The sequence below is a fragment of the Lissotriton vulgaris genome, chromosome 7 (genome assembly GCF_964263255.1).
Source record: "Lissotriton vulgaris chromosome 7, aLisVul1.2, whole genome shotgun sequence".
Classification (NCBI taxonomy): Eukaryota; Metazoa; Chordata; class Amphibia; order Caudata; family Salamandridae; genus Lissotriton; species Lissotriton vulgaris.
The window spans coordinates 554,831,249-554,855,306 of record NC_141695.1 but is presented as its reverse complement, the minus strand read 5'-3'; the positions used below and the strand labels follow the sequence as shown (position 1 = coordinate 554,855,306).

At 44.7% G+C, this 24,058-nt stretch overlaps 1 protein-coding gene across 3 annotated transcripts in view; it reads left to right on the top strand.

Moving 5' to 3' along the window:
• HEXD (hexosaminidase D) overlaps window positions 1–24,058 on the top strand; it is a 231,832-nt gene that overhangs the window by 107,377 nt on the left and 100,397 nt on the right. For all 3 annotated transcript variants that reach the window (XM_086930654.1, XM_086930655.1, XM_086930653.1), the window contains exons 5-7: window positions 2,441–2,605; window positions 16,068–16,251; window positions 23,326–23,397. In XM_086930654.1, coding sequence (XP_086786780.1) covers window positions 2,441–2,605; window positions 16,068–16,251; window positions 23,326–23,397 — 421 coding nt within the window. The remainder of the gene's footprint in view (window positions 1–2,440; window positions 2,606–16,067; window positions 16,252–23,325; window positions 23,398–24,058) is intronic.

Below are 24,058 nucleotides of genomic sequence, written 5' to 3'. Positions count from 1 at the left end.
GGAAGTTCTCTGGTCTCTGCATTAATCCCAGTAAATCAATACTGATTCCAACTGGGAAAATAGCTCAGGAAGCAATGGACTCATCCCTGAAGTGGGCCTGCCATGGAAAATATAGGGAATGAGGTACTTGGGTGTCCAATTATAGCACTCACTAACATTATTTTTAGAGCACAACATAGAGATCATATAGATGGGGTGCGCGCTTTAGTGGGATGCTGGAATTCCTTGCCTCTCTCCTTAATGGGAAAGGTGGCAGTCATAAAAATTAAAATACTTCCCTGCTACCTGTATACCCTGCAGCATTCCTTTTACAAGATCCCCAAGTCGTACGTCCTGAGGTTAAATAGTTTACTGATGGAATTGCTGTGGGGGAACAAGCGAAAACGTGTTCAATTGGACACCCTCCAAAGAAAGTGGGTGGAAGGCGGTGTGGATATCCCCGTATACATTTCTACTATATGGCAGCACAACTGCAGCACCGGTTCACTGGATGTGGGAAGGTAGTAACTGGTAAAAAAGCTTACTGGAGGGCACATGTGGCGACAGTACTTTATGCGAGTCAGGATGGGGGCAGCAGTCCAGAGGGATTGCCCTATATGATTAGATACGTGGTGAGAACCTGGAAAGACGCAGTTAAGAAAGTAATACGGAGAGCGCCCTATTCACCTGCAATGCCATTGTGGTTTGTAAGACCGTTCAAAAAAATTGCTGAGTCTATGTCTGTCCGGCAGTGGAGAGATGGGGGATGGCTTACAATGGGGACCTTTATAATAGCTGTAAATTTCTAACCTGAGAGGAGGCTGTAAACACCTTTGTAATTGGGATTTGGACAATTCCTACAGCATGGGAAGATAGCTGCGGTGGCTAGGGAGATATGAGGACCCTTCCCGGAGGAGCTGCCTTGCACAGCTGTTTTGACAACTTTACTGTCAATGGCGGGCAACGCCTGATCTCCCTTCGGGATGATAGCCCGGTCACTGTCCTCCCAGTGCAGACAAGGTGGGAGGAGGAATCGGAGAAACCCATCTCAGAGCATGAGTGGGTGTGAGTGCACGGAGGAGTTCCAACGCACGCTTTAAATTATTTCAATACAATATAGTGCACCAAGTATATTTAACACCACACAGGTTAAGTAAAATGTATCCATAGCGGTTAGATGCATGTCCTAGGGGCGGGGAGGTGGCAGCACGCTTTGTGCACATGATATGGAGTTGCCGGAGCTTGGGCCCCTTTTGGGAGGGAGTAGTGGCGTTAATACATACCGCTACTGGATGGTCCATTCCCAGGACTATACGTTCAGTCCTATTGAATATTCGACCTACTCTGAAAAAAGAAAAAGTTAAGCAGTAGGTTTGTGCTTCTGGGGTTGGGGCTTGAAAAGATACGGATAGCAATCTCATGGCTTAGTCCGACCCCACCGACTATCATTGGTTGGGTGAGAGACATGAATGCGTGGGTAACAGCCGAATTGGTTCGGATAATGCTTATAAGGAAAGATGAAGAGCTTGAGGAGGAGGCGCGCGCATGGACCGCGATGCTGGCAGACCTAAGAGATCCCCAAGATGGGGAGGCAGTGGAGGGCAGTGATGCCCTATTAACACCGGAATAGGTAATAGGAGGAATTATCAAACAATAGACACGTGGAGCTGCATTTCAGTTGATGGCTATGGAACTCCTGGGGAGAACAAAGACAATGCACATTAAGACACAAAAGGGTGGGTGGGAAAGGGGGTAGTTAGGTTTTGAAGAAATAATGTTATAACTGTCATAGCAATGCTGTAAATCAAAAAATGTTGATCCTTCCCTAAAAAGAAGCGTTCTGAATGTAAAATAACGTATGTGAAATATCATTGGAATATAATGTAAAATGTCAATAAAGAGTGTTTAAAAAAATACATTGTTATACTTTTGCATTGTTGCAAATCATTCCGGTCAGTTTCAATATTAGTAAATACAAATATTTTAATGTTACGAGGGTGCTATCTATCATATATATCACTCTTTAAGGCCCTTGTGTTAAATTGTGTGTAGGAGTGGAACACCGCTTTCTAGGAGGTGAAGATGTTTTAAAATATTTTTTGCTTTGTTTACTTGTGACAATAAAGCGAGGTTGCCCGCAAGCAGTATCCTCTGAAAATGTATTGGCGCTCATCATTTTGTAGATCAAGCGCCACTACATAGAAATTACTACTGCAAACTACCACATATAAACGGCTACATCAAACCACCATTTCAACATGGTATGTACATAATGTAATTACCCACCACATGGGCAATACGTTAGCCACAGTTGAGTGACTAAATTCCTTGCCATGCATTCAAGACATTATAGCATTTACTGTAGTGGTCTGTAGCTGTATTGTAGGTTTGGGACTTCTATCTCCTGCAACCCTGGATCTCATTGTGTCCCCCTACTTTGTTTTGCTCTCTGCCCCTACAGTTTGTCCTGAAGCATGAGCGGTTCTCCCACCTCCGGGAAGTTCGGAGGTTCCCCAATGCTCTCAACCCACATAAGGAAGAGTCTCTAAAGCTAATCGAAGCCATGCTGAAGCAAGTCATGGATGCGCACCAAGGCGTGAAGTGGTTCCACATTGGAGCTGATGAGGTAAGGTGTTTCTCCATGGCATGCAGTGACCCTTGTATAGCGTTTTTATCCAAGGCTCCTTTCAGAACGCAATGCATGCACCCACAGACAAGAAATGTACTTTCAATACATTTCAGTTCTGGTAGATCTGCCTCCAGGGGAAGAACCAAAGCGCAAAATTTCTTATTCGTTGTCCAGTAGGTTGAAATTATGCCGACCTAAAAATGGAAGTGAAATGGGATCCACAAAAATACATGGCTGTGTACGTTTCTTCTTAGCTCCTCAAAGAACAAAACACTGTACTTCTAGGTTCCATCTCGTTAATCCCAAACATAGGCCATCCATAACCATTGGATAGAGCCAGGTCAGGTACAGAGCTCTTTTGTTGCATTTAGTTATTTTCATATAACATAAACACACAGTAAAATTAAAGTGAGAAGCATGTTTTACATCAAGTAGGATGTAAAATGAAACATAAATTAATCAAGCAGATAGAGTAAAGACTGTGTTTGTACTATAAGACGGAATAGTCAAGAGATAATAAAAATGGAAGAGTAAGCAATCTAAAGTCATAATAAGCAGCAACTTCAGGCGAAAAGAAGAACACTATAGGAGCTGAAAACAAAACAGATATGATGAAGTCAGTCTTAGCCATCCAAATATTTGTCAGTCTTTATGTAAATATGAGAGGTGCATAGCACTTTAAGAAAGACATGTGAGCATGTGGGGTCTTTGCCACCCATCTGAGCAACTCAGTCTCCCTCACTCCAGTCCCAATGGAGTTGACATGCACTGCTTACTCTAAGAGAGATTTTTTAGAACAGGTTGTTTGTTAAATATATCTTACCTAACTCCTTTGGAACTTCCCTGGTTTCCTCACCAACCTTTATCACTACTTAAGCACAGCTCTCAGGCCGGCAAACTTTACAGTCACCCCTCACATCTTTTTTTTTTTTTTTTTTTTTTGAAAACCTTTATTTGTGTAGATCGATGCATACAAATACGGGCCTACAACCCAGGGGCCGGCCACGGAACAAACTGGAAAGCACCATTATCCATTAAAAGTACGGAGTGGTTAAGCGATACTACCTAACTCTGCGAGTCCATGATGCTAACTAAGTGGAACCACTCGGCATAGGATCAGAGAAGGTTAATTTTTATATATTAGGAGAATAAAGGATCGGTTGTATAAGAAACGACCTGGTGCACATGGCGGGGAACAAAACCAACTACATCATAATAGTAAATCCGCAGATCTGTAATCAGAAAGGTCCAAAGCATGCAAACCATAGATGCCCTTGCAGTTCTTCTTTGGTAGTGTCCACTCGCACCCTCATGTGCCCAGAGACAAACAGAACATCACTCCCATAACAGTCAAACCATCAGGGAGACAGATAAAGTTGCAATCATTATACAGCCCAACCCGGAAAATAAAGAAAACAAAAATACTAGAAAAAGGGAAAAGGGGGACTCCACGTTACTGTACCCGCCCCACGGCGATAATGGCGATCAATAATCCAGATAGCAAACGTGCTTAGGGGCGGGGCAACTAAGTCAGGATAAACAGAACCTAAAGTACCGTATTATATATAATACCTAATCCTCCCCCCCCAGTAACTCACCCGCGGGAATCACGCACAGTCATGGAGACCCAAGAAAAGGACTCAAAAGAGCCATAGAAACGAGTAACTATCTAATAGACCCTAATCCACCCACCCCACCCTGCACCCCTGCAGAAGGCTATGGCCTACCCCCCCCCCCCCACCCCCAGCAGCGTGCCCGTCGCCCTAAATATGAACCCGAAATATAGAATGAGACAATATAGGGAAAAAGAAAGAGAAAGAGAAAAAGGAAAGCCAGGGGAGAGGATACCATGTAACAGGGAGCACGGCCCCCACCCCCGCCCATACAAACAATTAGCATGGCCCAAAACGAAACTGGCAAGTATTCAGGCAGCCATACATATTAAGGAATCGACAAATTATCACAATTTGGGGCAGTCCATAACTCCGTGCACCGAATAGTAGTCCTCCGGAGTAAGAACCGAGCTCACCCCAGTCCTTTCTTTGCTATCGCCACGATGTACGTCGATGTAGTGGGCATAAAACAAAGCGATGAGAAAAGGCCGTGGAGAAGCCGCTGGACGGTCAATGGAAGCAACCCATGGGACCTCCTCCGCCGATGGCAATGCAAAAGCTGTTTACGGCAGTCATGTATACCAGTGTCAATGAGCACCAGCAGTTCCTCCCGCTTACGTATCGGAACATCGCTACCCCCACCGGAAAGCGGGGAACAATGAGCGACCACCTCGGGCCCATCCGCGTCCCCAAGGGACGGCCCGGGAGCAATGGCGGTCATCACATTGTCTTGTACACAAGAATCCTGGGCCAAGGTCAGTTGCCAAATCTTCAGCGCTTGTAGGACGTCGCCAATCGTGGGTTCGCGCTCACCAGTGCAGGTCCCAGGCTCTCCACACCACTGGAGTCAAGCTATCCAGGCTGATGAAGGCTGATAGCCAGAAACCGGTCCTTGGATGCTTGATTCCAGTCTGGGAAAGACATGGCTTGGTAGTTCGGACTGGACTGTTCCTATGAGGCACAGGGTCAGAGCTGATTTGCATATAGCCAGTGTCTAACCCAGGGTGGTGTGGAGTGCAAAAAAACGATGGATTTAGGCCCAGATCCTTGTACTGGGGTGAATGTATGACATTGTTCTACATTCTGTCCATCAACTGTGTTTTTTGCAATTTTCACCCCGAGTGTGCTGGGGATGCTCGGACGTGAGTCCCAGGCTCTCCACACCACTGGAGTCAAGCTATCCAGGCTGATGAAGGCTGATAGCCAGAAACCGGTCCTTGGATGCTTGATTCCGGTCAGGGAAAGACATGGCTTGGTAGTTTGGACTGGACTGTTCCCATGAGGCATAGGGTCAGAGCTGATTTGCATATAGCCAGTGTCTAACCCAGGGTGGTGTGGAGTGCAAAAAAACGATAGATTTAGGCCCAGATCCTTGTACTGGGGTGAATGTATGACATTGTTCTACATTCTGTCCATCAACTGTGTTTTTTGCAATTTTCACCCCGAGTGTGCTGGGGATGCTCAGACGTGAGTCCCAGGCTCTCCACACCACTGGAGTCAAGCTATCCAGGCTGATGAAGTGGAGAAGTGTGGCTTAGGGGTTAGAGGCGGCAGACCCAGAAGCTGAGATCGGTCCTGGACCAGGGTTCAATTCCCCGCCTCGGCGGGTCTTGGGCTAAAAAATTCCACGGACTCGATAATTCTCGTTTCGGTGCCTACTCGACTCGCGGGTTCACACTCTGCGACTCTGGGCAATAGCTTGCTTAATCTCCACTATGGCCCCTCGCGGCGGGATGCCTGGCTTTCACCTTGTGGATACCCTGCTGGGGTTATCTCACAGGGGAATACCAGGACGGGTTCCCAAGGCAAGCGCCTTGATGCCTTCGGGTGATACGTGCGCTATATAAATCGCAATACATTTACATTTACATTTACATGAAGGCTGAAAGCCAGAAACCGGTCCTTGGATGCTTGATTCCGGTCTGGGAAAGACATGGCTTGGTAGTTCGGACTGGACTGTTCCCATGAGGCACAGGGTCAGAGCTGATTTGCATATAGCCGGTGTCTAACCCAGGGTGGTGTGGAGTGCAAAAAAACGATGGATTTAGGCCCAGATCCTTGTACTGGGGTGAATGTATGACATTGTTCTACATTCTGCCCATCAACTGTATTTTTTGCAATTTTCACCCCGAGTGTGCTGGGGATGCTCAGACGTGAGTCCCAGGCTCTCCACACCACTGGAGTCAAGCTATCCAGGCTGATGAAGGCTGATAGCCAGAAACCGGTCCTTGGATGCTTGATTCCGGTCTGGGAAACACATGGCTTGGTAGTTCGGACTGGACTGTTCCCATGAGGCACAGGGTCAGAGCGGATTTGCATATAGCCAGTGTCTAACCCAGGGTGGTGTGGAGTGCAAAAAAACAATGGATTTAGGCCCAGATCCTTGTACTGGGGTGAATGTATGACATTGTTCTACATTCTGTCCATCAACTGTGTTTTTTGCAATTTTCACCCCGAGTGTGCTGGGGATGCTCAGACGTGAGTCCCAGGCTCTCCACACCACTGGAGTCAAGCTATCGAGGCTGATGAAGGCTGATAGCCAGAAACCGGTCCTTGGATGCTTGATTCCGGTCTGGGAAAGACATGGCTTGGTAGTTCGGACTGGACTGTTCCCATGAGGCACAGGGTCAGAGCTGATTGGCATATAGCCAGTGTCTAACCCAGGGTGGTGTGGAGTGCAAAAAAACGATGGATTTAGGCCCAGATCCTTGTACTGGGGTGAATGTATGACATTGTTCTACATTCTGTCCATCAACTGTGTTTTTTGCAATTTTCACCCCGAGTGTGCTGGGGATGCTCAGACGTGAGTCCCAGGCTCTCCACACCACTGGAGTCAAGCTATCCAGGCTGATGAAGGCTGATAGCCAGAAACCGGTCCTTGGATGCTTGATTCCGGTCTGGGAAAGACATGGCTTGGTAGTTCGGACTGGACTGTTCCCATGAGGCACAGGGTCAGAGCTGATTTGCATATAGCCAGTGTCTAACCCAGGGTGGTGTGGAGTGCAAAAAAACGATGGATTTAGGCCCAGATCCTTGTACTGGGGTGAATGTATGACATTGTTCTACATTCTGTCCATCAACTGTGTTTTTTGCAATTTTCACCAGTGCAGGTCCCAGCACAGCACAGAGGCAAGGCTTCGGCATCCTGGGGCGTTCCACAGTACACGGCATCAGCCGCCATTTTGCGAATACAGCGCCGTCCCTTCGAAACCAACTCCAGAGGTGGGCTCACCAGCAGGGCCCCCGCGGGATCCCCCTCAAGCGCACAAACAGCACCCGCGGTGCAGAAATGAGAACCACCAAAAGAGGGGGACCCGCCAGCGCCACCGCTCCGCTGGAATCACTCTCCGTCACCGAGCGATGAAGTCCGGAATGGCCGGACAAGGCAACAAAGGGGGGAGCCACCAACACGGCATCCCCCACACACAACTTGCCGCACCTCACCTCTGGAACTCCGGACGGTAGTCCCAGGCGCGTTCAGTTGCCTCCGGGCTCTTCGCACAACAGCATCTTCCGGCCGGCCCCAATCCTCCACCCGAGGCCGCCGCCGACACCGTCTCGCCGGCAACCCGCTGAAGGCAAGACCCCGGTCTCCACCCCAAGGAGGCCGCACTTCCTGGGAGGACGCCGCTGCGGACCCACTGAACGCCGGATCCACCAGGATGGATGGTAAGTGTCAGCAGAACTTCGTATATAAATTGTTATCCTTTTTGGGCAGAATGGGTGACAGGATAGTCGAGTTTGGGCAGGGAGGCCGGCGGAGCCGAGCTACCGTGCGGCCATCACGATGTCGAGCTTGGCTCCTCCCCCCCCCTCACATCTTTTTTGTCTAGAGATTTTTCATCTGATATAAGTGATATTTTAATGTTTTCCATTGGACTAGAAGGGTTTGCACCCATAGACATTGCTAGTCAGACATTTTCAGGGTAGGCATTTCAAAAGAATATCTACATTCTGCTATCTGGTCACAACAAAAGTAGTGTTCCACATCTTTCGCAAGTTTTTTTTTTTTCAGAGTCCTCATTGGGAAGTTACAGATTTCGGAAAAGGGAGCAAAAGCTGCTTTAAGGTTAAGCATGGGGTAACCGGAAAACGAAAGCAAAGGCCTAATTCGAAGGATTTTAGGTTATAATTATGGACATTTACCAGAAGTTACTCTGACATTAGGCAGGCCTCTTTCCTTCAAGCTGCTGCAGAGAATTCCTGCCAGGAAAATCTTTTAGGTGGCACATAAAAAGAGTACTACTGTCTGATGCAGGCTCTCCATCAGTATTGATGAGGGGTGTTAGCTGTGTTGATGTTAATGACTGTGGTGTAATCATTAAAAGTCTATGTACAACAACACCACAAAGCAGAGTACACAAATACAGTACTTATTGTATTTATTTATTTAGTTTTATAGTTTTCTAGAGCGCGAACCAGACCCAAGCTAGGGTATCAGAGCGCTTTGCATAAGGCGTAAGGTGAACACATTCAAAGGGGAACATTGCATACAAAGAAACATAGTCTGCAAGTAACAAGGAGTAGCAGCATTGAGAAGACATGTTCTGAGCAATAGAAGAGCATCCTAGTTCGTGTGGGTCTTCACTTCTCGTGGCAGCATTGAGAAGAAATGTTCTGAGCAGTAAAATACAATTAAGTTCATGTAGGTCTTAACTACGCGGAACCCAAGAGTAGATGTAGTTTGGGGTTTGACGATCTTGTGTCATGGTTGTACTGATTTAAGGTAGGAATTTGCTCATCAGGAATAATTTTGCTTCCTTTTTGAAGAGAGGCATAGAGGAGATTTTTCTGATGTGTGGTGGAAGGGAGTTCCAAATTCTTGGCGCTGCCCCAGAGAATGCACCTTAAGAGTTTATTCACAAAGCAATGTCCCTCCAACTCCTCTTCTTACTGTCTAGGGAAACAAATCTTTATTCAACAGGTCCTAAAAAAGTTTTCTTCAAATGTAAAACCAGGTTTCTTCCAAGCTTCATTAGGCAATAAAGGCACATTTTTAGTATGCAGGTCCTTATAAGATAATGAACTGATAGATTTGGTAGTGGGTAAGATCTTTCTCAAGCTCATGTCCAAAGGCCTCTAAATGCTAACTTTTCATCGATTGCAAGGCAGTGGAGTATTATTAAGGAACATGATATGCGTTTCACAGGCTTTTTTGTTTTGTCCTCTCTGTAGTTTGTACACTTGTGTTTTGAGTAGACTCAACAACACCATGTGAAAGTAGTCTAGACTTAGAAACATCAGCGCTCGATTAAGATCTATGTATGAAATGAATAGGCAGAGTAAGTTTCCTTCTTTTCATGTTTCATTGATAGTAACTTCCTTAATCATTTAATTTACCTGATGGATGAAATATAATTCTGTGCCAAACACAAAAGCCAGATTTAATTGGAGGATTGGCAATAACTTGGGCCATACGAAGTGAAACATTTTGCTTGTTTTGCTGCCTGTCACTTGTGCCTCCAGCTTTTCCATACAGAGGGAGAGATGACAAATAGCAAATTTTGCCAAAATTTACCATCTAACAGGCCTGGTTTGTGTTGTTTTTTGCTTGATATTTTATTCCGCCCACTGAGACATTCAATTAGATTCTTCAAAGCCCTACATACAGCATTTGGACCTACAGAAATGCTTCTTAATAGTTGTAGATGTTACAGAATGGTATTGATAAGAGATATTTGACAGTCTTCGTGCCCTCTCCAATCAGTAAAACCTGTCCTCAGTAAGATTAGGATGTTGTAAAAGATGATTTAGCTCACACGTCATATTATCATAACGAAGAAATGAGGCCAAACTTAATCAGACCACATATTTTTGTATTTACTTGTAGTTGTTTTTTAGCTCAGACCAAACCTGCCATGGTAGAAGAACGCTTTTTAGGTAAAAGAAGAGTGCAAGATATAGAACTGGATTACGAGTTTGAAAATCTGAAAGGAGGCTCCACCTTACATCCAGCCGAGGTGGATAAACTGAGTACTGATAAACTGAGCACTTATATCAGCTTCTCTTAGTGCACTCAGAGATATTGGTAAATTTGGTAAACTGGTAATGAGCAGGGAGAAGGACGTGTGGGTTATAAGCAGCGGGATGGTTCTTTAAAAACAACGGCGGTCGGCGGGTTAACAAGCCAGGGAGGAGAGAAGGCAGCCTACAGATCCACTCGTATGGAGTGCTTGAGAATAAATGGAAAAAAGTACCTTCAGAGACCACAGCCAGTGGAAGGATACTGCCAGTAACTGGAAGCCATACTTAAGCCAATCTTCACGCCATGGCATGGACAGGCAGCGTAGGAAGCCTGGAAAGTAAAAGAAGATGACGTGCTGACCAATTAGAAACACAAAAATTAGAGCGACGTTGGAATTAATGAATGGTAAGTAAGAGTAAGTATTAGGTGGACGGTTCCCCTTTTAAGATTTTTCTTTAATTACAAACGATCTCGTAAGCACAGTGCAAGCGAAACCTAAAAAGTGCTACTCTGATCCTAATATGCCAGAGAACTACAAGACCATCTCTCTGCTTCTAGCGCCAGTCAAGATGCTGGAAACGCACATTAATTGTCAACTTTCCTAGTATCTTCTAGCCAATAATCTTCTGAATTCTTCCCAGTTTGCTTTAGAGGCTGTCCTGTCAGACTTGTCAGCAGTATTTGGTACTATATGCAATACCATCTTATTACAGAGGTTAGCAGACATAGGGATTGGTGGAGATGCTCTTGCCTGGATCTCAATTTTCTTCCCAGGAGGTTTCAGCCTGTGTGGCTCCCTCCTTTCTCCTCGGACTCTATAGCCTTTGACTGTAAAGATCATCTTTGAGCCCTATGCTCTTCAACATCTATATGACCCCACTGGTGGCCTTGGTCTGTGGTTACAGGGTTGAGGTGAGGTCTTATCCAGATGATATGGAATTGATTATTTATTTCACTAACTTCCACAGCCATACTCAACTTTAGTTCTTCATGACTAATATCAGTAGCCAGTTGGATGAACGAAAACCAGTGAAAGTTGAACTCTGATAAAACAGAGCTGCTAATATTTAGAAAAAACTATTATCACTGGAATGACCCCTGGCAGGCGTCAGAGCACAGTTCTTCTTCATCTCCAGCCAACGTAGTCAAGACCTTAGGAGTCAAACTTGACAACAGGCTTTCCTTTAAAAATCAGGTCTTGAATCTTACTGTTACCTTCTTTTGGTCTGTTTTTTAATCTCTATAATGCATTAACTTTCTTACCTTTTCCAGTTAGAAAGATAGTGAATCATGCCTTTATCACTTCCTAATTTGCTTTATCTTAGATTACCCAAGAAACTCATACACAAAGTGTAAATAGTACAGAACTCCGAAGCCAGATTATTGCTCCATCTTCCCAGACACTGTTCTAATTCAAAGGTTTCTTCACTGGTTGCCAGTACTAAAAAGAATCCAATTCAAGACTCCCTCGCTCATTCATAGAAGGATCTCACAGGCTTCAAGGCCTTTTTAAGTTTCATACTCCAGCTAGGTCTTTAAGATCTGCCACTGCTTTCATAATCCGTCCTCCTAAATTTTGTACTGATCGATTCGGAAGCCGTTCAGGGGCAGTTGCTGGGGCAAAGTTATGGAATTCTCTTCCTGTTACCCTTTGCGCAATGGTAGTTCTCGCCTGCTTTCTAAAAACAATCTTAAAACCTGGTTGTTCAAAACCAGCTTTGGTTTTATTTGTTTCTCCCACCTCTTTTGTTGTCACTATGTTATGGTTTCGGTTCACCTGGAGATTTTAGAGCTTGGAGGCTCTATACTGAGCATTAGCTGCAATTTATAAATACAAATTTGTTGTATGTGGGAACTTGTCAGTTGCCAGCTGCCATGACACAGGAATGATTGAGGAAGTGTCATGTAAACAGCAGGTTTCTTAGTCTTCAGAAAGCATAATAAACCTGTCAAAACAAAATTACTTGTGTTTCCCTCTTTAAGAGCTTTCAGATTTTTGTCTGTTACCTGCAAACAACAGAGGGTTATCATGCATTTCATTAACCGGGAGATAAAACCAAGACAACATATTTTGTAAACTGATCTTAATAGTAGTACCTAAGGCATGCCAACATTTAAGTTACTTCCCTTGCATCTCAATTCTCTGTAATGTGTCTCTTCATTAAATTTAGAAAAAGCCTCCCATCCTCCCCAGTACAGCAAGGACAATGCTTTACTGCCAACGAAAAAGACTGTGCTCTAATTGTATATACACCTCTTTCCGGGGTGCTGACGCAGCCTGCACCCTAATTATGACTGTGTAAACTTTTTCTTTTATCCACATTGCCTATTTTGTTTCTTGTTAAGAAAAAAGATAAGATTTAACAACATTTTAAAATCCAAATGAAGTTGTGCCATTCTTTTTAATTGTAATTCATATTAAAACAATCAGAGGAAATGTGAAATGGTTATTTTTTAAACCAAGATTCTCAAGGATCTTGCAACCAGTTGGATATATTCATAGTTCCTGTATTTGATCGAAATACTCATGCAGGAGAACATCCAGGGATGACCTTCTGTTTTTCTTGTCTTTTGTAGAAGAATGTGGTTTCCTCAAAAGCTAAGCTACTGGGAAATGCCTCCGAGTAAAACTCCTCTGAAATTTACACCAGGGGCACCTTAGGAATTTTGCCCTGTGCCAAATGTATTTTGGAGGGCCCTTTTCGGAAAAGCTTTGAATTTATGATCCGGTGTCAGCTTTTACCTGCCCTCTTTGGCCAGATCACGACACTGCTCAGGCACACTGGTCCACATTCTAAACTTGCTTTCATCTAACATTCAGGGACAGTGTGTGTTTTCGAAATTCTAGTGTAACAGCAGCTCACAAATATGACTGCAACCTCTGCGACCCACCTCCATTTCTCATGAGTGAGTTCCGGTTTTGATCCAAATGAAAGTTTTTGAAGCCATCCCACATCCATAATAAAAGTTAACACAGCATTTCTCGGCAAAATGTCTTTAATAGATTGCCATACATCACCTGCAATAAAAATAAAGAAAAATAGTATTTAAACAATCTATGTTTTAGAATCATTCTAGGTTATCGGGACAGGACTGTCTGTAGAAAAGAGCAGCCCAGTCAGGGCCCCCCCGAAGGGCTGGGGGCCTGGGCCAGAGCACACTTTCCGTATGCCGTAAAACGACTCTGATTTACACTCGGATTGAGACTGAAAGTACCAGTGAAAACAAGCATTTACAATGCAACGGTTTCGCCTTTGGAAAAGTTTGAGCTATTGGCATTACTGAATGACAAACGTTTTATTTATGTGTTGGTTTTGAAAACAGATAAATAAATGGCATTGTCATTTACAATGGCAATAGCTTCACTGGCGCTCTCCGGAGCAATGCAGGCCCCACGTTCAGCCCTCTATGTGAGCTAGGACAGGCTCACGTCTTCTCTTCACCTCATACCCCCCGCCCCCACTTCCGGGCTCCCATCTTCTCTGTTTTGCTGCTTTCTCTTTCGACCCATCTCTTCTTTATTCTCACCCCTGTATCTCTGCCATATGCGCCTCCCTCCTTAACCGTATCTCCTGACTCGTCTCTATTTCGTGTTATTTCTCTTTCCATCCCTTCGCTCACACACCCCTCTTTCCTCTAGCCCCCTCATCTCTCGCATGTATATGTATCTGCATTAAAATTCCACCCCCTTTCTTCTCAGCCCACTCACATCTCAGCCTATTTCCATCTCCTAGTTGATTGTCACCTCCTTTCATGGCTCCCCCTTTCAACCTCTGCGCCTCTCTCCATCTCAGCTTCTCTATCAGACCATTTCCATGAGCCCGTGGATCATTCCTGGTGGGTACCGTGTGTGTGGCGGAAAGAGGGGGGTGTGTTATTGCAAGTCGGCAAATAGGCCAGAACTTTTTTTTAGGAGGGGACTCAGTTCAACTAATGGAGGTGCCGCTATGAATTCAAACTATGGGGCGGAGCAATCCCTAGAGCCAACACCAGAAAATAGAGTGATAATTCAGCATTTTAAACACACTGAATGCAGCTGATAACATTACAGCAAACATGTTTTGAGGGAGTTGACCATGTTTATAGGCTACTGACCCACATCTTTAAAAAGGGCAAAGCGTGAACTGACAAGTAAACAGTAGCTTCTGCAGATGTCAATTCAAAGCACATGAGGCTGGTGATATTGCTGCCCACTGGAACAGCTAGAACTAACGGGTATACGGGCTCCCATACCAATCTTATTCACTGCTACCAGCTGCTGCGCTCAAATCACTCCAGTTTCATTTGATTGGATATTAGATAAAACCTTCACACAATAATTTGCTGTTTAATATACATTTTATTATCCCTGTGCAAGACTTGAACATTGCATGTTCCCTTCAAAACATCACTAGCCGTGAAAAAGATCCTTGGAATGAAACGGGTGTTGGCTGTAGTAGGTGTCATTCATTTGGCTTCAACAAATATCAAAGTGCCCAAGTCACATCATTGTCATACGAGTGACTGAAGAACAGGATGTACATTAGTGTTTATATTGATCACAGTAATATTATAAAATTGTGTTGCTCCATCAAATGAGATTACTGAAAACTGAAACTGTACAACAATTTGATGTTTTTGTCAGTAAACAAAAACTGCACCTATTTCTACAGCTTGGAGTTCTCCTGACCAACCTTGTTCCGAAATCCTTTAGAAACGGTTTTCGCAAAGCTATTTCGAGATTCCTCGAACCCTAAGCTGCACTTCGTGGATTGATAGCACCCCCTTTTCCTATGTTCCTAGCTAGCTGTGGCGTACACCCTCCGGCCCCCACCCCTGTACAGCGCCACTTTGCATTGCCACTAGATTTGCGTTATCTAACAGCACCCGCAGACACCGTGCTTGCTTCAGACGTTAACACTTTACTGCAGAGCAGTAATGGACGCCGGCTTGTAAAATACAATGGATGGAACATTATTATTACTAATTGTCGCTTGCGTGGCGGGCATACGGACAGCGGGGGGGGGAACGGGTAGAAGCACACGGACAGGGGGGGGGCGGGAACGGACAGCGGGGGGGGGGGTCGGGAAGGCTTTCTCCGTTGGAGGGGGGTACGGAAAGCACTCACCTGGACTTCCTCCGGCAGCGGAATGACGAAAAGCAACCTCGACAAAAACAAAAATAAACCCCGCCCACGGCCGCGATGACGACATCGCAGAGGCGGAGAGCGAAAAAATCTCAGGAACGCCCACGAATCTGGTCCGGCCATGACGGACAGATCTCTGTTCCAATGGCTAGCCTCCATTTATGGAGCTAGCCAATGGAACAGAGGGCGGGACTAAGCCCTACACTGTAGGGACATAAGATTTCTCCTGGGCGGAGCTAGGAGCTCCGACTCCAGGCGAAACCTAAAAACGGCAATCTAGAGTTTAATTGAGCAGTGGCAGCAGACTTTTATCCCTTAAGAGACGTTTAATTGAATGTACTGGCATACAGGTAACACAAGACCAGCAGCGCACTTTAACTGTTCCAGTCTAAACCTTATTTCAGCTCACTCATTCGCGTGAGACCCTCTCCTACAGTCTGTGTGAAGTCGCAGGGCAGAGACATGAATGCGGATTGAGTTGACCCAGCCTTTCAGCCTTCTGAGTTTGATAAAAAAAACACCATTGAATTGAGTATAGTTGTAAACGGATAGTTAAACAATAGGTTAGAGGGGCTGCCGTCTTTATGCCTCCCAGAACCCAGCAAAACCTGGGCAGTTACCTGTTGGGCAGCAGGGCCTGAGCCCTGCAACCCACCTAGGGGCACTGGCTTGAAACAACACAATATCCCTCCGTTCTCCATATCCCCCCGACCCCAACCTGCACAGCATTTTTCTCTTCTTTCTTTTTTTTGACAGGTCTATTACCTTGGAGAGGGGGAAGAGTCCAGGCAGTGTCTGAGTGAAGGGGAGTGCACAATGGAGCAACTTTTCCTGAACCACGCAAAGGCTGTGGCACAGCACGTGGTCACCACCTTCCCGTCTGTGACCCCCATCATGTGGGATGACATGCTTCGCAATATGAATGAAGATGTCGTGACAGGTATTGTAATTGTAAATGTATTAGTGAAGAGTGACATTTTCGGAAAAGAGATGTCTATGTTTTGGAGTAGTGGGATTTTGGCAGCTCCAGAAACAATGTTGGGAGAACTGATCACATAAATTGATTATTGAAAAATACGGTAGCTGTATACATCATATATTCTCGATCTTAAAATAAGTGCTTTTCTTACTGTATATGTACTGTAGAGCAGTCCGCCAGTTACCTAGCTGTAGGGGTTGTTTCCATGTACCACACTTGTATTTTGGTGAGCCTCTGGTGTAGTACAGAGCAGCACGGCTGCAATCCTCTGGGAGCGGGAATTGCTGCTCATTGCCACTACTTACCGCTGCCACAGTCTGAGTCTGCTTGAACTATAATATAGTGCTGCGGATTTTTATATCTTCCTCATAAAATCTTAGTTTGAGGAAGATTTGTTTCTCATTATAATGGCTGTCGTGGCAATTATCACCAATACTTGCAAACATATGAAGATTTTCTCCACACATTTTTAAAAATATCATTTGACTTATTTCTTATGTAATCACTAGTGAGGCTAAAATTCATGCAGTGATATTTCCTTTAACTATCCAACTTCGTATTTGTTATTTCTTTATGATCTATCTTTTCTGTCAGTGAGCAGTAGTAGAATATAATAGAAAAGACACTTATAAAGGACGCTTATTTACCCCAACAGGCATCTTGGTACTAAAACCAACACAAATTAAGAAAGTAGCAACAAAGGAAAAGAAAACAAAAACATACCTGAAGAAAACATTACCCTGGGAAAATATATGTATTTAGGGTCTTCCAACATGACACGTAACAGTGAATTAGTTTATTCGCTAGAGTACGTTTGTTCGAGAGTAATTGTCCCAAATGTAGTCTCTATGCTGGAGCCACCCGGAAACTCCTTAGGAAACTTCAGAATGTGCAGAATGCTGCAGCCAGACTGGTCCTCAACATCCCCTGCCACAGCCACATCTCCAAACACCTACGAGAACTCCACTGGCTCCCAGTCAACAAAAGAGTCACCTTCAAACTCCTCACACACGCCTACAATGCCCTTCACGATGCCGTACCAGCATACCTGACCCACCACTTCTCATTCCACATACCCTCCAGACACTTCTGCTCCGCTCCGCTCCGCTCAATTGGTCCTTCCCACCACCATCCCTCGAATCCGCAAGTCTGGGACCGGAGGAAGATCCTTCTCCTACCTCGCTGCCAAATCCTGGAACCTCATCCCTCTCCACCTCAGGATTTCCCCGTCTCCGACTCAATTCAGGAAGGATCTCAAGACCTGGCTTGATCCACAGCGCCCAGTCGGGCCTGCAACCCCTCCCCCTCCACAGCGCCTTGAGACCCTCACAGTTGAGTAGCCGTGCTTAATAAGTACTGATTGATCGAATTAGATAATGCTCTGCCTCCTATTCTGGTATTTTTAATCCAAGGTACTACAAATAGTAGTTGGGAGTAGGAGCAGAGATCACTCCATGGCTGGTAGTGCTCAAATTGATCCTCTAACGGAGATATTTCAAGCCTATTGAAGACCTTGAACATTAGGCACAAAGCTTTAAGGATAATCATCTGCCTAAAAGCAAGCCAAAGCAGGTCAACTCTTGCTTGAGTAACATTCTCAAATGTTTTTAGCTCGCATATGAATCTGACCACCATTTTTTGGGTTCTCTGCAGAGCTATTAAAGAGGACTACAGGAGGCTTAAATAAGTTAAATTGCTACAGTCTACTTCCAACATACCAGTTGTAGTTGCAATTGCCAATGCATATGTTTGGTTCAATTTGAAGAAAGCAGGAGGATGAGGCAGCTTTAATCTGCCTATTCATTAAAAGATGCTCGCCCAAAAGAACACCCAAAGATTTTACTTTAGCCGAGAGCCTAAAGCCTTGCTCCATCTGGCCACATAGTTACCCACCAATATGAACTCAATCTAACTCAAATTGAGCTGCCAAAAATGTCTCGCCATCCAGGACTGCACTGAAGTCAGACACACAGTTATGTTTCCAGAAGAAACCTGGGCTTCCGTATCCAATATTAAGATCATTTGGGTTTTGCCTGCTTAGGAAACCACAGAACACTCAAAAGATTTGACAAAAGGGACTAAAGGTCACCCATATATTTTAAACATTGGGGACGACAAGGAAGAACCCTTTTGCAATCTACATATAACTTCCTGCTGGCTTGATCGATAAAGAGGTATCATCCCTGAGTAGAATTGACATATCAGAAAAGAGGAAAAACAATTCATCACAGTATCTCTTAGTCCTAATCCACAAGACTCTCAATCAGACTATCAGGACCTACTGTATTAAATAAACACTGTGGACAAATTCAATAGGATCATTCCATCAGCATTACCCTTATCCACGATCGACCACATTTCTTCTAGTATAAGTGCCAGAGCAGCCTCACTCCCCCTTCCTGGCATGCATCCAGACAGCTGGTTTCCTTTAGCAGAACAATCATCTTGTTGGCAAAAAAAAAAATCACCCTCAGTTGCTCTGCAAGAATTAACACTTAGTATATGAATTTTTACATTTTTGGCAAGGAGCACCTTATTTTAGGTTGAGCCTCCGACAGCACATGCATTGCATGCGCTCTTGCATGCGAGACATTGTTGACAATAAAGAGCTTGGAGTACGTCAACTGCTTACCATTTGTTGGCTTTAGTGTCACTCTTATTTGCAGCCTTCTTGTGCAGGAAAGCATTACTTCCATTCCTTTTTGTGGAGCATGGACCAAGCACAGATTGATTCAACCTAATTAGTGCCCATGCTCTGCTCACGCTGTGATTCAGCTTTCCCCTGCCTCCAATCATCTTGCACCATCTGCTACTCCTTCTCTCCTCTCCCGCACTTCCCTCATTTTGTTTTCCCCATACCCCACTCCTTCCGCTGTCTGTTATTGCTGCTTCTTCCCCATCCCCCTTCATGTTTCTCCCTCCTCTTGCTTTATTTTAACCTATTGCACCGCAGTGCAGGGTGCTGTGCAACATGGCTTTAAAAAAGTGCTATGAAGCAATCAATGTTGGCCGTGTCTTATTGCTTATTCTTGACTTGAAACTATGTTACACCCAGTTTGCTCTGCTGTGGAACATGTCTTAAAAACATTAACAACAAATTTCCCCCCTGTATAAGCAGCCGATAGCCAGAGTGAGAGTTAATGGGACAGTGTTCAGAGCCTTCTCACTCCGATGGGGCACGTGGCAGGGATGCCCCTTGTCCCCTTTCCTGTTCGCTTTAGCCCTGGATCCGCTGGCTCACTGGATCAGGAGGGACAGGTCGTTCTGAGGTCTGGCGCTGAATGACGACTGGGAAGAGCGTATCTCTTTATAAGCAGACGATATCATGCTATACATGGCCAGACCGTACCAGTCGATGGCACAGGCGCTGCATCTCTTTGAACTTTTCAATAGCTATTCGGGATATAAAATCAATTCGGCGAAGTCAGTAATCTACCCGCTCTCTGGCCCTTCTCCGCGGATATCGACCAGGTGCCCTGCATCAATCGCTGTGGACGGGTTCAAGTATCTGGGGTGTACATCACCAGGGATAGAGCGGAGTTCCACACCAAAAACCTGGAGCCCCATCTGCTGCACCTGACAACTGATGTGGGCCACTGGCGGTCGCTACCTCTCTCCCTCATGGGACGAGCTGCAGTGTTTAAGATGCTAGCACTGCCGAGACTCCTATATATCCTGCAAAACACACCATATCCGATTCCACCCGGGTTCTTCAAACGGATATCACAGGCTGTGCGGACGCTCCTCTGGGATAGTGGCAACCCAGGATTGCGCTGCGTAAACTGACGAGGGGGGTGTACGATGGGGGCTGGTCCTTCCAGACGTCCAATTATATTATTGGGCCTCCCAGCTACAGGTGGTCAATGACTGGGTGTACGCGGACAGGTTGGAACCCGCCTACAGAGTTGACCGGTTGGTGATGGCGGGTGGTAACTGCGAGCCATTGTTATATGCCCGCAGGCCACGGACGGACTGGCCACAGGAGTGGTGGTTCAGTGTTGGAGGGAGGCGAACATATTTCTGAGGTGAATGGGCTCCCTGACGGGCAGAACCCCCCTATGGCTCGGTGAGCAATTTGCAGAAGTGACCAGACTTAATGGCTTTCGGGGTTGGAAACTCATAGGCATCGAATACTTGGGAGACGCATGGAAAGGAACAACCCCCGCTCGTTTGAATATCTGAAAAATGTGTATGATCTGCATGACTCACAACACCACCATTACCTGCGCCTCACGCACGCCACAGCTCACACATCTGGGGCCGCACATTCATTCCGGAGTATTCCCCCATGGAGGATAGGCTGCTCCTCGATCCCATCTCTGAGAAACCTACTTCCACTAGTCAGTCAATAAACTTAATTCTTTTTTGTTTAAAAAACCATAAAAGTTACCCAAGCAGTATACATAAAAACAATAGGTTATTGACACAATTTAAAAGAAAAAAAGCCCAGTACCGTACATTAAATCATCTAAAAACATATCTAAATAAACAAACTCTAAATATCCATACAGTGCCTTGATTTCATAGATACTTTTAAAAACCCTACTATAAAAAAGATAAAATCATCCTTCAACAATTGAAGATACATAAGAGCTGGTCTAACTTGTTTAAAATTCATTTTTTTAAAAATTGGAAATAAAAAATGCCTACGGGGTACTTCATGCATTTTACAAAAGAACACAAAGTGCAGCAAGTCCTGCGGAGACTTTCTGTCGCAGCCGCAGGAAGCTAGCACTTGACCTCTGTTAGCCTATTTAGGTCTGACTAGCAGAAGATGGAAGAGATTCATCCGAAACCTAGTAAAAAGGAATTTCTCATGTGTTGTCAAAGACTCCATGATATATGGTTCCGTCAATGGCGTTGATTTAAGCAATAAGTATAACGGGACACTAGGTTTTCGGGCCTCCTCTGCTTCTCTATCTGCTAGCCTTCAGCTCAGAAAGGCAGTCTTGGTTAATTCCACATCCTTTCTTACAAAGACATCTAGATTGGATAATAAAACGCCCCGCCCAATCCATTCAAACCCTCTTTTAATATAATTAAACCAGGTGATGCGAGCCACATTATCTAGGGACCTGCATTCTCTTAAAATCAAATGAGTGAGGATTAGATCATCGTTCAACCAGCACTTTAGCCAGAAAATCAAGGGACACAAGGCAAGAGTATCACTTAGGTAGGAAACCCCCCCTCGTGTACCGCTAAGTTCGAGGTCCCCCGCGGAACACATAATAAACGTTTCAAGAACCCATTTTCCACTACCGAGGGAATCTGTAGCAGCGTATCCCCAGATTTCACTACCATTAGTCGCTATGGCTAGGCTTTTTGCTTTATACACTTGTAGCATAGCTCCTGTCGGTTTCTTCCCTACTTTAGAGGCAAAGTTAAAAATTGCTGCATTGACCCTAGCCTACTTCCACCATTTATCACAAGCTCATAAATAATTTGCCAGACCCTTTAGTGTCATTGGAAGAGAAATGGGCATGCGACATAGGTGCCCTGGAGGATGACAACTGGCAGGATGCCCTGCAGAGCCCACGAGAAATAGCAATTTGCATCCGATTTTGGTTAGTGCAGCTCAAAATTCTACATCGAGAATACTACCCTCGCACTCACTTGTATACCTGGGGTAGAAGTCAGTCGGCCCTCTGCGCGCGGAGATGTCTGGTTGATGTTTCCTTCTATCATATATAATGGGAGTGCCCCGAGATAGTGTCCTTCTGGAACAAGGGCATGGATATGATGCAGCGGTTGAGGGCTCTCCGGTTCCGCGGGAGCCCAGGTGGTTACTATTAATGATTAAGGTTGCCACTGACTGGTCCAGACATAATGAGATCTGGCTGGCACTGGCAGCCGGTGTTGCAAAAAGAAATATAGCTAGTGGTTGGGGGGGCGCAGGCTCCTCCTCAATGGGATCAGTGGTTGCGAGATCTAGATTAGTGCCAGAGAGCTGAGGAGACCATCTATAAGAGTAGAGGATGCACTAAGAAATGGAAAAAGATCTGGGGGCCTTGGCTGAAATACAGGGAGATGGTGGGTGGGTCGGGACCAGGTGTTTCAAATTGAATGCCCTTCTTGTGTTTAATGCCGGCCTTATATTATATTGTGAAATGGTCATTCTACCACATGCTATTTGAACAATATTCTGTAATGTCTGATGATATGAGAAAAGTTCATGAAAAAGATTTCCCCCCCCTCCCAAATTTTTTTTTTTACAAAAACAATAGATCTCGCAAAGGCGACACCCATTTGCATTCCCAATGCTTTTTACATTATTCTAATTCATTATTCGGGAAGAAATGTACGACTCATATCAAAATTAATTACATCATTACTCATTACAATTGATGAACAATGGTGTTATTCCACAAAAATAGAGTTCTTGGAAAGAATTAGCCATCAGTTTCTTGCAGGGGTAGATTTCCCATTACCCATGCATGGGCCCTATATGTGAAAGTAGGATTTTTTTCCTTTGATAGAGAGCAGTGTTTCAAGTCAAATATTACAACATAAAGACAGCACATGAAGCTGTATCCAACTAACAATTAATAGGATTGTTCTGTTAAAGGTTCTGACAAGAAGTTACCTCCAGCCCTCAGTATGTTTTTTTTCTTTCTGGCTGCATACGATTGAAATATATTTTTTAAACAAAAACAATGCATTACTTGAACTGTAAATTCAATTGTTGTCTAATTTATAAGGATGTGATTCTTTTTGCAGGCCTATTTCACAGCATTAGTAAACCAATTTTTGTGTGGTCGATTTGTTTTGGTTAAGTCACCTCCAACTCCCTATTGAATAAATCTGAAATCTTTCTTAAGTTAAATTCGTTGATACATTTCTGAGCAGTGAGTCAGCTATGAATAAGTGATAAAATGATAATCATCTTTATGAAGAGTGACTCTTGTGAATTGTTTGTGGAAGATGCTTTTCTAGGTTTAGGTGGGCAGATTGGATCTGTGCAGCTAATAGCTGTGCAGTGTTGAGTGACTGAAGGCGCTGAGTGTGATGCTGCTGACTAGTCTCTTACCCTTGCAGAGTCCGGCCTGGCAAAACTGGTGGAGCCGATGATCTGGGACTATGTTTCTGACCTGGACGTTGACAACAGAAGTACGTATAGAACCCTGAGCCTCTGCATGGAAAGCAAAGGTTTCTAATAGAGGGGCTAAATATGTTTTTTCACAGAGGAGCAAGCATTATTATGACTGCTTCAAAGCGTTTACATTCTTATTTTCTTGGTCGAGCAGGGAAATGGGGGAACAATGTGAAAATGTTGATTCCAGTCTCCCATTGCACCCTATCAAAGTGCCAGACAACCCCAGGGAAATGGTATGAAATGCTCCAACCTTCGGAAAATTAGATGGAAGTTTGCATTTAATAGCAGTATTTCAAGTATATTGGGTTAAAAGCCGTGGGTGACGAGGCAGTTGTGAAAGGAAACAAATGAAATCTTGCAACAATTCAGGGGCATCACTGGTACCCCACAGAACATCATGCAGTTTGTTGCCTGTAGAGAAATTGTAAGTCTAGCCCCAAAAAAATACGTGTTCGGAAGACGGATATTCCTGTTCTTAATTTGGAATTCATTGACGTACTATAAATTAAATTCATCACTGTTTCAGAGACAATAGTTCATTATGAAGTGATATTTTGTACGATAAATCTGCCTTGCTAAAAAGAAGAAAGTGGAGAAGTGTGGCTCACTGGTTAGAGCAGGCAGACCCTGAAGCAGAGGTCAGACCCGGGACCAGGGCTCAATTCCCGTCGCGGC